General features: G+C 34.4%; 1 protein-coding gene across 1 annotated transcript in view; it reads right to left on the reverse strand.

The window, feature by feature from the left end:
• Window positions 1–13,562, reverse strand: part of hyx (cell division cycle 73 hyrax) — a 199,560-nt gene extending 185,998 nt beyond the window's left edge. Inside the window, exon 1 of the mRNA XM_090396538.1 lies at window positions 13,391–13,562. Coding sequence (XP_090252664.1) covers window positions 13,391–13,521 — 131 coding nt within the window. The 5' untranslated portion in view covers window positions 13,522–13,562. The remainder of the gene's footprint in view (window positions 1–13,390) is intronic.
• Window positions 13,563–14,077: the final 515 nt, after the last annotated feature.

Here is a 14,077-nt window from a genome sequence, read left to right on the forward strand (position 1 = left end):
GAGATGATGGGGATAGCATCTCTATTAGTCAACCGATACATAGGGCATGGATTCTCTGTGGAAATTCATGGCAGTATGCATTTTGCTACAGATCATTTTAGTTGATGCATCGTGAAATTAAATAACCAAGTGCTTGGTTAGCACTCGTGACTTCTTATATCATCAAACACAGATTCTTTAAATATGATGACAAGATGGTGTAATTAACCTTTTTAATTAATGGCAACTCCTGTAGGTCAACATTTCATGCCTATCTGGAATCTTAGGCACAGTATCACTTCTGGACTTCCATTTTTTCTTGACAAATGGTTGGCTGACTAGTGCCTTCACTCCAATCTGTAATAGACACGATTTCAAATATATTACAAAAAACAAAGAATAAAAATGACATTTGTCTCTCTAAATAAGATCTTGAGTCAGGTTATCCAACCTATAAGCCACCAATGGTATCAATGTACTGTAGCCTTACCAACTTTCAAGGGCAGATTCACATAAAAAAAAATCTAGACTTGTATATGCTATCTCTGAAATACTGTTACTTCTTTCTATGTATTCATTATTCAGCACACAAGGCAAACAATTTCCAGCAAACTAATTTCCAACACTATTTGTAGGTCAAAAAAATGTGCACATCATATAGTCACATTGTATTTTACTCACTCAAAGAGATATCCCATTACATTTAGTATGATAGTCATATGATAATGTGTGCAAGGAAGAGAGGGATACTAATTAGAATATTGGACAAAATATCATCAGAATGAATTTTGGCAATAACGCAGAGGACACTGACTTATAGAAGTAAGGAGATTCTGGTTCCATTGAAAAGGCTCTGATTAGGCTACATATGGACTACTGTGCACAGATTTGGTCACCTGGTTTTCAAAAGGATAAAGAGATGGTGGAAAGAGTCCAGAGGCAATTGATCAAAATAGTTTCTGATCTCTGGAATGTTCAATATGAAGAAAGGTTGAGATAATGCAATTTGTAGTCTAGTGGATAGGAGGAAGAGGGGTGATATAATAAAGATGCACAACTTGGTAATGGGTTGTTACAGGATTAACGTTGAAGAAGTTTTTCATAAAATGGTGGGAGATTGGTGGAGAACAAGGGGTCATCCCTGGAAGCTGTATAAGGAGGGTGTGAGAAAGGGAGTGAAAAGCAGGTTTTTTTTGCATTGAGAGTTGTGAATGACTGGAATGCATACCCTGAGAGCATAGTGTCTGTAGAGAATTTGAATGTGTTTAAGGCGCAGTACGATGAGCTGTGTGTATGATAAAAAGGACCACCTAGATGAGTCTGTGACTCCATGGGGTCTTAAAATAATAATAATAATAATAATAATATTGCTTTCAACTCTAAATAGAGGTTACTAAAGAGTGGTTATTAACCCTATATAACACTTGCCTCAGAACCCTAAGGATACCAACTATCTGTAGGCATGCCAAAGTGGTGGCCTTTCTGAAACCAGAGAAAATTCCAACAGAAGCAAAAAATTACAGACCTATATCACTACTCAGCAACCTCTTTAAACTCTATGAACGATTAATTTTGAATAGGCTACAACTCCTAATCAAACCCCATCTTATTGTTGAGCAAGCTGGTTTTAGACCATGCAAATCCTGCACATCACAAATTCTCAACCTCACTCAATATATAGAAAATGGTTATGAGCAAAAACTAGCCACAGGAGCAGTCTTTGTAGACCTAACTGCAGCATATGATACCATAAACCATCTTATACTCAGAAATAAAATATACAGGAGACTATCGCCTTGTCCTCCTGATCCAATCACTCTTGGAAAACAGACACTTTTATGTGGACCTGGGGGGGTAGGAAGAGCCGCTAGCACCTCTGCTTAATTACAGGATGCCTGAAAAACAACACCACTAAAAGACTTGTACACTTTGGCTGGTATTCACCCCTTCAATTTGAAGATCTGCATTCTCAGCTGACAATAGAAGCAGAAGAATGATGAATGCCACCCACTATTCGGCCAGACAGCAGTGCCCCAAAGACTAAGATCCCGACATAACTTCCTGGCAACTGTTGAACCACCTAAAAATCTCCCAGAGACAAAACTTCAACAATGGCTTGCACTATATCCTGAAAATAATACTGGTATTCCAACAGCCGATCTTCCACATGGTGCCAATTGGACTGGAATACTTGGAAAAGCCTCAACAGACTTCGAATGACAGGACGCTGAAAAAACAAAACCTCATCAAATGGAGATACCTCATTGGCTCAGATAATTGTGGGACAACCCAGTTCATGGAACACCTTTCTTGTCCCTTGATTCCATCACTTTGCACAAAAGAGGACCCTATATTCGGCATAGAAAGAGCAGTTGATTGTGCAAGATACTGGAGGAACATCTGACCATATTTATTGTATACAAGTTATGTATAGGTGTCTTTTTTTCATATTTAATTATTATTCCCTGTAATTCACCTACCAATTTTAAGCTGTTCTCATTTGTAATGTATCCTAATTTGTTGTAAATAATGTTGTACCACTTACTTAATACTGTACCACTTGTGTTTGGATATGAAATAAATAAATAAATTCTAAATATATCAATCACCACCAAAAATGATTTTTTTTTTCTATTGTTTATAAAAAGTATTACAGTAGCAAGATACAACTTCCACAAACTTGAATTTACTGTGAAAGAAAAATTTTCTTCCCAGTGCAAATTTTCCAAACTGGTTGGCCAAGTAAATAGCATATCTACTCTCCAACCAACAAGCTGTGGATGTGAATCCTGCATGGATGTTTGTGAATGCTTAAGTTTGATAATTGGTCTCTAGAGTAAGGGTTCCAAATTATGTAAAAAATAAAAATATAAGATATATATAAAATGAATAATAATAATAAAAAAAATCCATAGCCCACACATGAAGTATTAAACCTTTCATGAGTGGAAGTCGCATCAAAATATAGTTCTCCATAAAACTGTTCAATAATTAAACCTTTTGTAGTAGAAATTTAAATCCCACTATCAGGTTTTAAAGCATAACCGAGTCTGTTACGCAGACCTTCTCAGCAAATGACTAATAGTTTTTCTTCCACTTTTTATAGCTGATGTAATAACTGGCTATTCACTGCATGTCCTTTCTTTCTTTGGACTTTCCTCTAAATGTAAGAGTGTCCCAAGTACGTACTACTCTCTTCTATCTTAGTATCAATCTTTTCTTACTAAATCCTCAAATACTATAAATTAAAGATACCAAGAAATTATATACTTGATTTAATCCTTTATCCATGTGTAAGCAAATAAAGTTTGCTCCTGAAGTATTTTCAGGACTGGAGCAACTCATATAAGGAAGCTAAGACTTCACATCACTTGCCTCGCATATGAAAATATGACTTCTGCATTACAACCTTAGTACCACCTCTGGGTCTGGCTCCCACTGAAGAGACCTAAATAAAGGTCAAAACTGGTCTGGGTAGTGACCCTTCCCATAATCATTATACATGTCTGCTAGGAGATGTGTTTTGCATTATGGGATACTAAGGCAAGTGATGTAAAGTCTTAGCTTACTTATATGAGTTGCCCCAGTCCTGAAAATACTTCAGACGCAAACTTTGTTTGCTTACACTTGGATAAAGAATTAAACCAAGTATATAATTTCTTGGTATCTTTCATTTATGACCAAGTGAAAAAACTTCCAACAACCCTCAAATACTATCCATGTTGTGCTAAAAGAAGTGCACTACATTTTTCTCCTTATTTGATAAACCTTGCAGTGCTCTAACACTGCGAAACTTTAAGATCACCTACAACTACCGCCTTAACTACTGGATGTGAATATGACATATTTAATGTGACCATAGTATACCTCAGAGTTCAGTCAGTTGGAAGTTTATTATTTTTCCCTCCCCACTTGGTTAGACTATAATAAATTTAGTTTAATCCTTTACCCAAGTGTAGGCAAACAAAGTCTGCGCCTGAAGTAGTTCAGGACTGAGGCAACTCATAGTAAAGGTGGACTAAGCTCTCATCACTCTTAGTATCTCCCATAATGCAAAGCACATCTTGCAGACATGTATAAAGCTATGCATTAAGGGAAGAGCCACTACCCAGACCAGTTTCGACCTTTACTGAGGTCTCGTCAGTGGGAGGTAGACCTAGAAGTGGTGATACTAAGGCAGAAGCAATGGAGAAGTCATATTTACTTATACGAGTTGCCAAAAGGTGTACCATTTATTATTAATTTACTCTGGATTTAGAGAAAGATGTTGGAAGTTTATTTTCCACTTGGTTAGACTATAATAAATTTAGTTTAATCCTTTACCCAAGTGTAGGCAAACAAAGTTTGCACCTGAAGTAGTTCAGGACTGAGGCAACTCGTAGTAAAGGTGGACAGACCAAGCTCTCATCACTCCTTGTCTCAGTATCTCCCATAATGCAAAGCACATTTCCTTGTGGACATGTATAAAGCTATGCATTAAGGGAAGGGCCACTACTCAGACCGGTTTTGACCTTTATTGAGGTCTCGTCAGTGGAAGGCAGACCCAGAAGTTGTGATACTAAGGCAGAGGCAATATTTACTTATAAATAAACTTCCAACATCTTTCTCTAAATCCAACATGCTGGGCCGTTCAGGGGTACACGAAAAATAATCAGTAATGGCGGAAAAACAAGTAAAGTAAACAAAATGCAAAATGTTAGTTATGGAACAATAAATGTTATGTTTGAATCACCGCTAATGGAGACACTTCAAAACTAGCTCACATTAGCTAATTATGATTGGTGAGGGCATGGCAATGAACCTCTCACCCAAACCACTCTTCTACCAATCATTACGCACAGTTCATGCATCACTTTTGTCAACCATCCTCCTTTCCAGAACAATCGCGTGTTACTAAGAAATGACCTTTGCGAAAATTAGTGTAATAATTTTCCTTTCCTAACTCATTACCTCATTTCCACTATTTTACATTAAGATAGGCACTGAATAAAAGTGTCAGTATTTAAAAAAAGCTATTTTAAAAACAAGGGGTACAATTTATAGAAATGGGTTTAAAAGGGGTACACAAGAGGGGAAAAAGGTTGGGAACCACTGTTCTAGAGCACTGTTCAATGAGTGGAAATCCACATTCTCTTATTTCTAAACTTATAGGAATATTAGCAGCAACCTACTCATATACAGTCCAACTTCACACCCATCAAAGTTTCACTTCTTTGAGTTCTTCTCCTCTACTGTCAGCCTGGTTGGCTGAGTAGCCAGCATATTCACTCTCCAACAAACAGGCTGTGAATGTCTTCAGGTTGAAAATTAATTTCACTGTTCAATACAAGAAAACTACCCTGCTTACTCGAGATCTGAAGTGGCTTGAAGTTCCATATGAATCTTTAAAGTTTTTGGAATATCTAACCCTTAGTCCCTCACTCGCAGTACTAACATTAGTGCATTAGAAGCTCAATGCCTGTTGTGGGTCAATTCGCATGCTTTGGAAAAGCCCCATCTCATATCTCTAGACCAGCCATCCTAATCTAGTATTTCATTTCATTAATTACAACTTGCAATTAATGAATGAATACATTATCATTTATACTACTAATATTTAATAACTGCTATTTATCATAACATGGGCTTCTATGAAGATAGGGCTTAATAAGAATATGTTTCCTGGCATTTTCTCAACTAGTTTCGTGAAAATTCTTTTGCTTCATTTCATCAGGATAATTAAATGAATAAACTAAAAAAAAACTAGAAAACAAATAATAACAGTTAACAACTCTAGTGAAAATATTTGAACATGATTAAACAATGGAAAGCATGCATTCACTATTATGCTGGCTGCTGGTTTCTGGATCGCTATATACTACTGGCAAATAACAGCATGCTGTGATTAATTAATGAAAACCAAACCTGATGTAAAATCATTACTTGTTTTTTTGCTGTACTGTAGAGGATGCTTTATCATTTTAGATGATTCTTTGAATGCTCTTGATAAAAAAAAGTATAATCGATGTCAAACATTTTTGTTTGTTGCCATGCTATTTGATGTTTTGTTGTATGTTGTACATGCTGCCAGCCCTGATGTGTTGTCTTTCGTTTCAACAACTTTGAAGCATTCTGATCAGCATACCTGTCTGTCCTAGGTAGCATAAACCACAACTGATCTTGCAGACACCAAGTTTTTTTATGTGAAGGATGTGGAGGAAGTGATGGAGATCTGAAGTTACTTTGCTGATTGGGTAGAAGGCAACCATTAAGTTTTGTTGGCAAAGCAACCTCGCTATTTTATCTGTGACCAATTGTATACAGCAATCTCTCGATTAATGCGCCCCTGATTAGTGCGCCTATATACATCTTAAAAATAAATCTTACGATATTAAAATTTTTCTATCTATACATTTTTATTGCTAATTCCTCACCAGAATGAAATAATTTACTTACCAATTTGAAATATTTCACAGTTATTTTTTAATGGCATACTACACTATTTCCATGTACACTATGTTCCAAATTTACTCCCAAAATTTATGTCGTCTGCTAATTATATAGCATTTTGCTGATCATATCTTGTGCCTCCTCTGCAATTGTTTCATGAGTAAAAGAATTAGTGAGCAAAAAAGTGGAGTATGAAAAATGATTCGAAAAGTAATCTCACTGGAAGAAAAACTTGAAATAATAAAGAAAAATGAACAAGACGAGTCCAGAGCAAAAATAGGACAAGAACACAAAAATGGGTAAATCACCTATAAGAGCAATTTTAAGCAAAGCTGCTGAATACAAAGTAAAAGGTAAGGCTGCTTCAAGTTCATCATGCATGCACTCGAAATCCAAGTATTATAATGATTGAATTAGAGAGACTTCTTTCTACATGGATCAAAGATTGTAACTGAAAACGGATCCCGCTAAGCACTGACCTTATTAAGTCTCTTTGGAACCCTGAAAGAAAGAGCTAACAACTGTGGAAAAGAAGAATTCCATACTAGTGCTGGGTCGTTTGAATGTTTCAAAAAGAGAAAAAGCCTACATAATGTTCTAATTACAGGTGAAGCTGCAATTGCAGATAAGGAGGTGGCTGCAAATTATCCAGATAAGGGGGGGGGGGGTTATAAAGTCGCAAAGTCGAATGAAATTACTGCCAGCAATATGCGAACCGCTTGGAAGCACATTCTTCCACATTGTGCAAATGATTTTAGAATATGAAGAACCTTTAATCACTGACAAGCCCAAAAAGATTTCACAGAAACAATATGAAAATATTTTTGTACAATCAAAGATTTTAGATAGCAATGCTTTGAGGCTGACCCTGATGAAGAGAGGAGCAGTAAAATTGGCAGAAGTAGTAGAAGAGGCAATAGGGCCATACTATCAGTTGTATGAAAAAAAGAAACAGAATGCCTGCCAACCTACGTTAGCTCTATTCTTTGTTAAGAAGTAGAATAATAAATTTATATTCTGAATATGTTTTATTGTCTTTCAGCTTCACGGTTTTTCCTTTAACTAGGCCCTGAGACATATCCTAATTCTTTTATAAAAAAAAATTAAGGGTCAAAAAAGAAACTTGAGGAACGAATTATACTTTTTCCCATGGGTTATTATATTCGATTAGTGCATTTCTGATTAATGTGCCTGTTTTAAAGAAGGCATTAGGCGCATTAATCGAGGGATTGCTGTATATATATATATATATATGGGAGAATCACCGTTCCTTTAGTTCTGGTTTCTTGTTCACCTGATTGTTTTGGAGCTTGAAATAGAATGTTTTTTATTAGAATTCTGTTGTAGCCATTTTTTGATGGGACTGAACTAAGATACTATAGCTCTTGGTTCCTTTTCTCTGATGATGGAAATTCTGAAACCCTATCATGTTGATGCCTACTTTTTGCACTGAGTAGTGACAAGATGTAAGCAACATCCTGTGTTCGTTGGTTTCCTACAGACTGAGAAGTTGAGTGCATTTTGTTCAGATACCTACCTCAACTAGTGTATACAAAAAATGGTAAAGACCTGTTGGTTCTAATTCAAAAGTGAATTTAATTCAAGGATGAATCTGATGAAATCTAATTAGGTAATAGTACCGTTTAAGATGATAAAAATATTGTCAACATATCTTTGCCAAATTTTTGGTTGTGTTCCTTGATACTAAAGGGCTATTTTTTAAAACCACTCCATGAACAGGTCAGCTAACAATGGAGGGGAGAGCCCATTGATAATCCTCCTTTCTGCTCAAAATAATAATCTTGAAATGTGAAAAATGTACTACTGATGCCGTGTTTAAAGAGATCCATTGTATCTGGGTGGGAAGATGTCTTGTGGTAGTTGTATGGTTTATGTTCTTGAAACTTTGGTGAAAAGATTTACCATGCCCAGTCTTGTAATTATATTAGTAGGAGTCACTGTGATGTCTTTGATGTTTTCTATGAAGAGTATGATGTTCTTTACATAAGAGAATGTTTGTCTGGTGTGAGATCTTAATAGGTTTGCTAGATATTTTGATAGTTAAGAAGTTGGAGAGTATCTTAGATCAACAACTGGTCTCAAAGGCAAATCTTGTTTGTGCAGTTTAGGGACTCCATACATTCAAGGCAATTTTTTTTGTTTTTTCAGACTAGTTCAGCATTTTTGTTTATTAAGTTACTGGTCTTATTATGGAAATATCCTATCCAACTTTTCATAATTGTCAGTATCTTCTAAATGATTTCATTTTTTCTATGTATTATACTGAGTTCAATACTACTGTTGAGTTGCCTTTGTCGGCTTTCAGTACTGCAATGTTTTTTTTAATGTTTTTAAGCCTTTTCAATCTATTTTTGTATTATTAGTAGGCGGTTTTGCTTGTAAAAGTACAGAGGCTGTTCAGATATGATATTGAGAACGAAAGAAAACATAAATCAGGGCTGGCAGCACATGCAACAAAAACAAAACATCAAGTAGAATGGCAACAAACAAAAATATTCAACATTGATTACTGTTTTTTCCCAAGAGCATTCAAAGAATCAGCTGAAATAATGAGGCATCCTTTACTGTGCAATAATAATAAAAAATAAAAAATAAAAAAAGGTGATTTTACATCATCTAGTTTGGTCTTCATTAATTCACCAGAACACACTCATATCTGTCAGTAGCATATAGTAACCATGGGTTTCCCAAACTGAGTTCTGCAGAAGGTTAATAAATGTTCTGCGAGAAGTTCTCCTGGAATTTGTCATTTTAGTTTCCTAAGCATTTTTCATGAATAAATATTTTATAGTGGAAATATTCTGAGGAGAATAATATTTATGAATATGTCGAAAAGCTCAGACCCAGAACGCCTAATAACATCTGTGTAGCAAATGTTAGTGACCAAGCCATGCATTTTTAAATGTGGAAGTATTCATGAATTATCGTTAATTTTCACACATCGAAACCTTTCAACATTTGGGAAAGGGAATACCGCTGTTTATGACCGGTCATAAAAATTGCCTGCAAGCGAATTATAACAATGGGTGGTGTACCCTCTGTTCTCAAAACTGAAGGAAATGACATCTGTGTAGCAAATGTCAGTGACCAATCAGCAAGGAAGTATAAAGAAAATGTTTCCACTAAAATTGAAGATCAAGGTAGCCTGTATCCGGTTCTCAAATCTAGTAATACTGAATATTTTCTTCGCAAAGTTCATATCGTATGGTGAAAGTTTCGAAACCGTAGTGTCATGATTTTTTAAAAGTAATAGGCCTGCAGATTTAAATTTTAATATGAATAAGAGACAAGGGACTTTGTTTAATTTTGGTATAAAGAAATCTCTTATTGAAGGTGTTTATGATGCAACAGATAGTGAGTCATCCACCATCAGCCTACAAAGCAATCTCCAGGATGTACAAAAGGAGGGGAAAACTACTAGCACACAGGGGAAAAAGTCTGCATTCACTGGTAAGTACTTATAATAATAATGTAAATTTTTGGGTATCAGAATGGGATATTTCAATGAAAATCAGCCCAAATAAATTTAATGATGTGTATGTTTAATTAATTAATAATTAATGATCAATTATTAATGAATAATAAAAAAATCAGCTAAATTAATAATTAATTATTAATTAATACATTACTAAACAATCAAGATGTTCCATGAAAATTTCAGGATTTGTGATGTTCCGTCATCGGAAAAGTTTGGGAAATGCTGCAGTAACCCATGATGAACCAGTAGCCAACATAATAGCGAATGCATGCTTTCCATTGTTTAATCATGTTCAAATATTTTTTACTACAGTTGCTGCGATTATTACTTGTTTTCCAATTTTTTAGTTTATTCATATACGAAACTAATTAAGAAAATTAAAAATAGTTTCTATTTGATATTTTTTGTGGAAAAATAAAGGAAACATATTCCTAGAATTGTTATTTAGATTTTAATAGCATTGTTTGTTGTTGTTGCATGTGGGATTCTCCCAATTTTCTTCATCCTTCCCTTAGGACTGGTTGAGCCCTCCAACGAGGGATTTTTAAGTGTATATATGTATATATTTTGTTGTTTACTGTAAATCCGTGTGTGTTCACGGGCTGGTTTTCCTGTTCTGAGGGATGAAAAACCCGAGTTTCTAGGTTGAAAAACCCTCTATCTCTTTATGAGATCGGCTAACTCACCTTTTTAGTTGAAAGAGATCAAATAAAGGTTCTTCACATTGTGGATGAGAATCAAACAAAGATCTTTCCGACCAAAGAGTTTCATCTGTACTGGCTGAGCTACAGAGGCTCTAGTATTGTTTATCAATTTAAGATAATACAATTTTTTTATTAGAAACAAAAATACACAGACAGTATATTCTTTGTTTTCACCCACACAAGGTCAAGCCTATCATACATTATTATGAGGGTGGTCTAAGTGTTAGATAATCTGGAAATCTTGCTGTAAAAATCAATTAGATGGATTGTAATAAGTATATATACATGCAAATGTTTTAGGTATAAACAATAATTTTAGCAAAAAATCCACACCAAAAGTATGGGAATGTGTCTACTGGGATGTATAAACTAGAATGAGTTGAAAGGAAGAGGGGGGGGGCTGAAGAGAGAAAAGAAACTTTTCTTTTCTCTCCACCAGTAGCAAGGACCCACCACCACCAGTAGCTTTTCTTTTCTCTCCACCAAGATCAAGATGCTCAAGTCTGGGTGGAATTTGAGGGGGGGGGAATAATTTGATCGCATTTATCGCATCCTGTATGAGACAGTTTTGATTATTATTCGTTCTGGAATAAATAAACACTGAAGTAAATATAAGCAGTTCTAAATGAAGGAGAGGGAGAAAAATAAACGACTGATACTGAAGAGAGAAAAGAAACTTTTCTTTTCTCTCTTCTAAGAAAGAAACTAAGCGAGGGTTAGAGGATAAATGCCATAACTGATTTCATCCACCTACTACTGCACTTTTTCTATAAGCTTGATTTAGTTCACATTTGCTTGTTGTTTTAACAATATATGAATACAGTAGGTTTTAAATTTCAAATCTAGACACTTATTTTAAATACTATGCAGTTTTAAATTCTTATCCAGATCAGATTTTTATTTCACTCCTCTCCTTTGGAATTTTATTTTGTAGTTAAAAAAAAAAATCCACATCAAATAATAATTAAGTAAGGTCTAATTCACAAGCTTGATTAAAAATATCAAATTGCATACATCACTTGGACATGTGGATTAAATATTCATAGTATACATAATATAAGAGGCCCAAGATGCATCTGCAAGTGAAACCATATAATATAATTATACAAGTAAAAAAAAAAAAAATGCTGAAGCACAGATATAACAAATATTAACCAACCAATAATTACAATCAGTTTTAAAAGGAAAATCACAGCATATAAAATAACATTTACAATTAACATAAGAATTACTGTTATTACATAAACTTGTTTCAGAAGTGAAAATAATGAACAAATTGCAGTAACAAACTAGGCAAATGGCAGTTGGAACTGCCAATGAAAATGCAAGAGACTGATATCTGGTGGCAAGAGAAGTTTGCAGACATTTAAAAAAAAAGTATATTAAAGGCAGCATAAAAATTAGATATTTACTGAGTTCAACAGCTCAAGTCAATAACAAAACACAGTAACTGTTGAAGAAATGCCAAATATTATTATGCATTTCATTTATTCATACCATTAATTAAGACTGCATCCATGCACTAGTTGCATGTGTTGTTTTCAATAAGGACGACACCACATCATTATCAGCTTTTGGTTTGCAAAATTCAAATTGGCATTGCTGATGAAGAATTAAACCAAGAGAATATATACATGATTTTAACCCAATTAGATCTTATCTCAAATTACATGAATATTATGAGATAATAATCAGTGAGATTTTATCCCAAATGATATGAATATTAAAATAACCCACTGGTAAACAAACAAAGATTTACAATTAGCAGTTAATATGATTATGAAAAATACTGTACTTGAGAAAATGATCTAAAATATATTATTATTATTTGTAAAATGTGTGTGCAACTATAGCCTTTAAATTTCAAAACAGAAAACTTAGTACACACAATAAACAATAAACTATGTGTCATCTGTCATTTCAAACAAATAAGTGAAGTAGTTAACAGGCCAAACCCTAGTGATGATGCTGAGGGTACCCTCCATATGAGAAAGCATCTCTCACAGATATGCTGTTTGGAATTCAGGCTGAAGCAAATGAGGAAAGTGTATTATGTTGGTAACTGAGTATGTTCTTCCTTCTGGTTTGCCGTTTTACGCGATGAAAAATAAGTTGAAAAGATTACAAATATGCCAACCAAATTAACTCTAGCGGAATCGAAACATAAAACCAAAATCTAACATCGCTATTTCTCATGTGCGGCATTCTGAAGCGATACTGATATAATGAATTAAAATGCTAAATTGATATAATGAATCAAAATACTAAATTGATATAATGAATCAAAATGCTAAATTGCGTCACCAAGATCAAGATGCTCAAGTCCGGATGGAATTTAGGGGGGGGGGGGTAATTAGATCGCATTTATCGCATCCTGTATGAGACAGTTTTGATTATTATTCTTTCTGGAATAAATAAACAATGAAGTAAATATAAGCAGTTCTAAATGAAAGAGAGGGAGAAAAATAAACGACTGATACTAGTTTCATAACATTTATTTATACTACTGTGCAATATAAAATTTCAGTTAGCGTAATGTCAAAAAAAAAAAAAAAAAAAAAAACATCTGCTTAAAACTGAAACCCGAAACCTGCTTCGTGTTTGTTCTTTCGTTTAAGGTTAACAACAATGCTCGCTGAGTAGAAACATTCTACCTCTATACAAAACCTATATTAAAGGTAATTTTATACAATTCAATTAAACAAGAGTTCCTGACAATCTACTTTACACGTATGACAATATGAGATTTTCAATTTTTACGAGGGCAATCAATACTTACCCCCACATCAAATAATTAGTTTTAACATATTTCGGCCATGAATATTCACCAAATATTATTTGTCCGTTTCTTTCCACAATTTCCTTCTTGTTGACATTAAATTGTCGTAACAAACTTAATGGGTCAGCCATCTTGCACTAAATTCACAAGCCAAACTTTGTATACTATGAGAGCAAAGTACAGGATTTTGGGTAAAAGAATCACATATGGAAACTAATACGTAGAGGGCAGCACAAACAATTAAAAAACAAAAATGACTCTAAAAAATAAAGTAAAACTTCTAACGCCGTTTTAACGTACACATTAAAAAAAAAAACGTACAGACATGTATGAATATTACTTTTAACAATAAATAAATGGTTATTCTTCTATAATGTAATACAGTTAAATCCCCTTCATGTGGGATGTAGACACGGCCGTCGTAACTCTCTCACTAAGCAACTAAGATATGCTCCTCCCAATGTGCAGGAACATGTTTGGTGGCCGGCAAAATTGTATCACAATTAGTGGGATTGAAAGTTCACATTCAATCCCACTAATCATACAAGCTGTCAATTACAATGAGACTGATTACTACAAACACAAAAGACTGAAGGCTATTCTTCTCTCAATTGATCATAGCTAACACAACTGCCCTCAGAGGGCGAGCTTAAATGCTCACAAACCTCCTATTCCCAAACAACTCTC

Source organism: Typopeltis vanoorti, chromosome 8 (assembly GCF_054136105.1).
Source record: "Typopeltis vanoorti isolate ZY-2024b chromosome 8, IOZ_Tvanoo_1.0, whole genome shotgun sequence".
Classification (NCBI taxonomy): domain Eukaryota; kingdom Metazoa; phylum Arthropoda; class Arachnida; order Uropygi; family Thelyphonidae; genus Typopeltis; species Typopeltis vanoorti.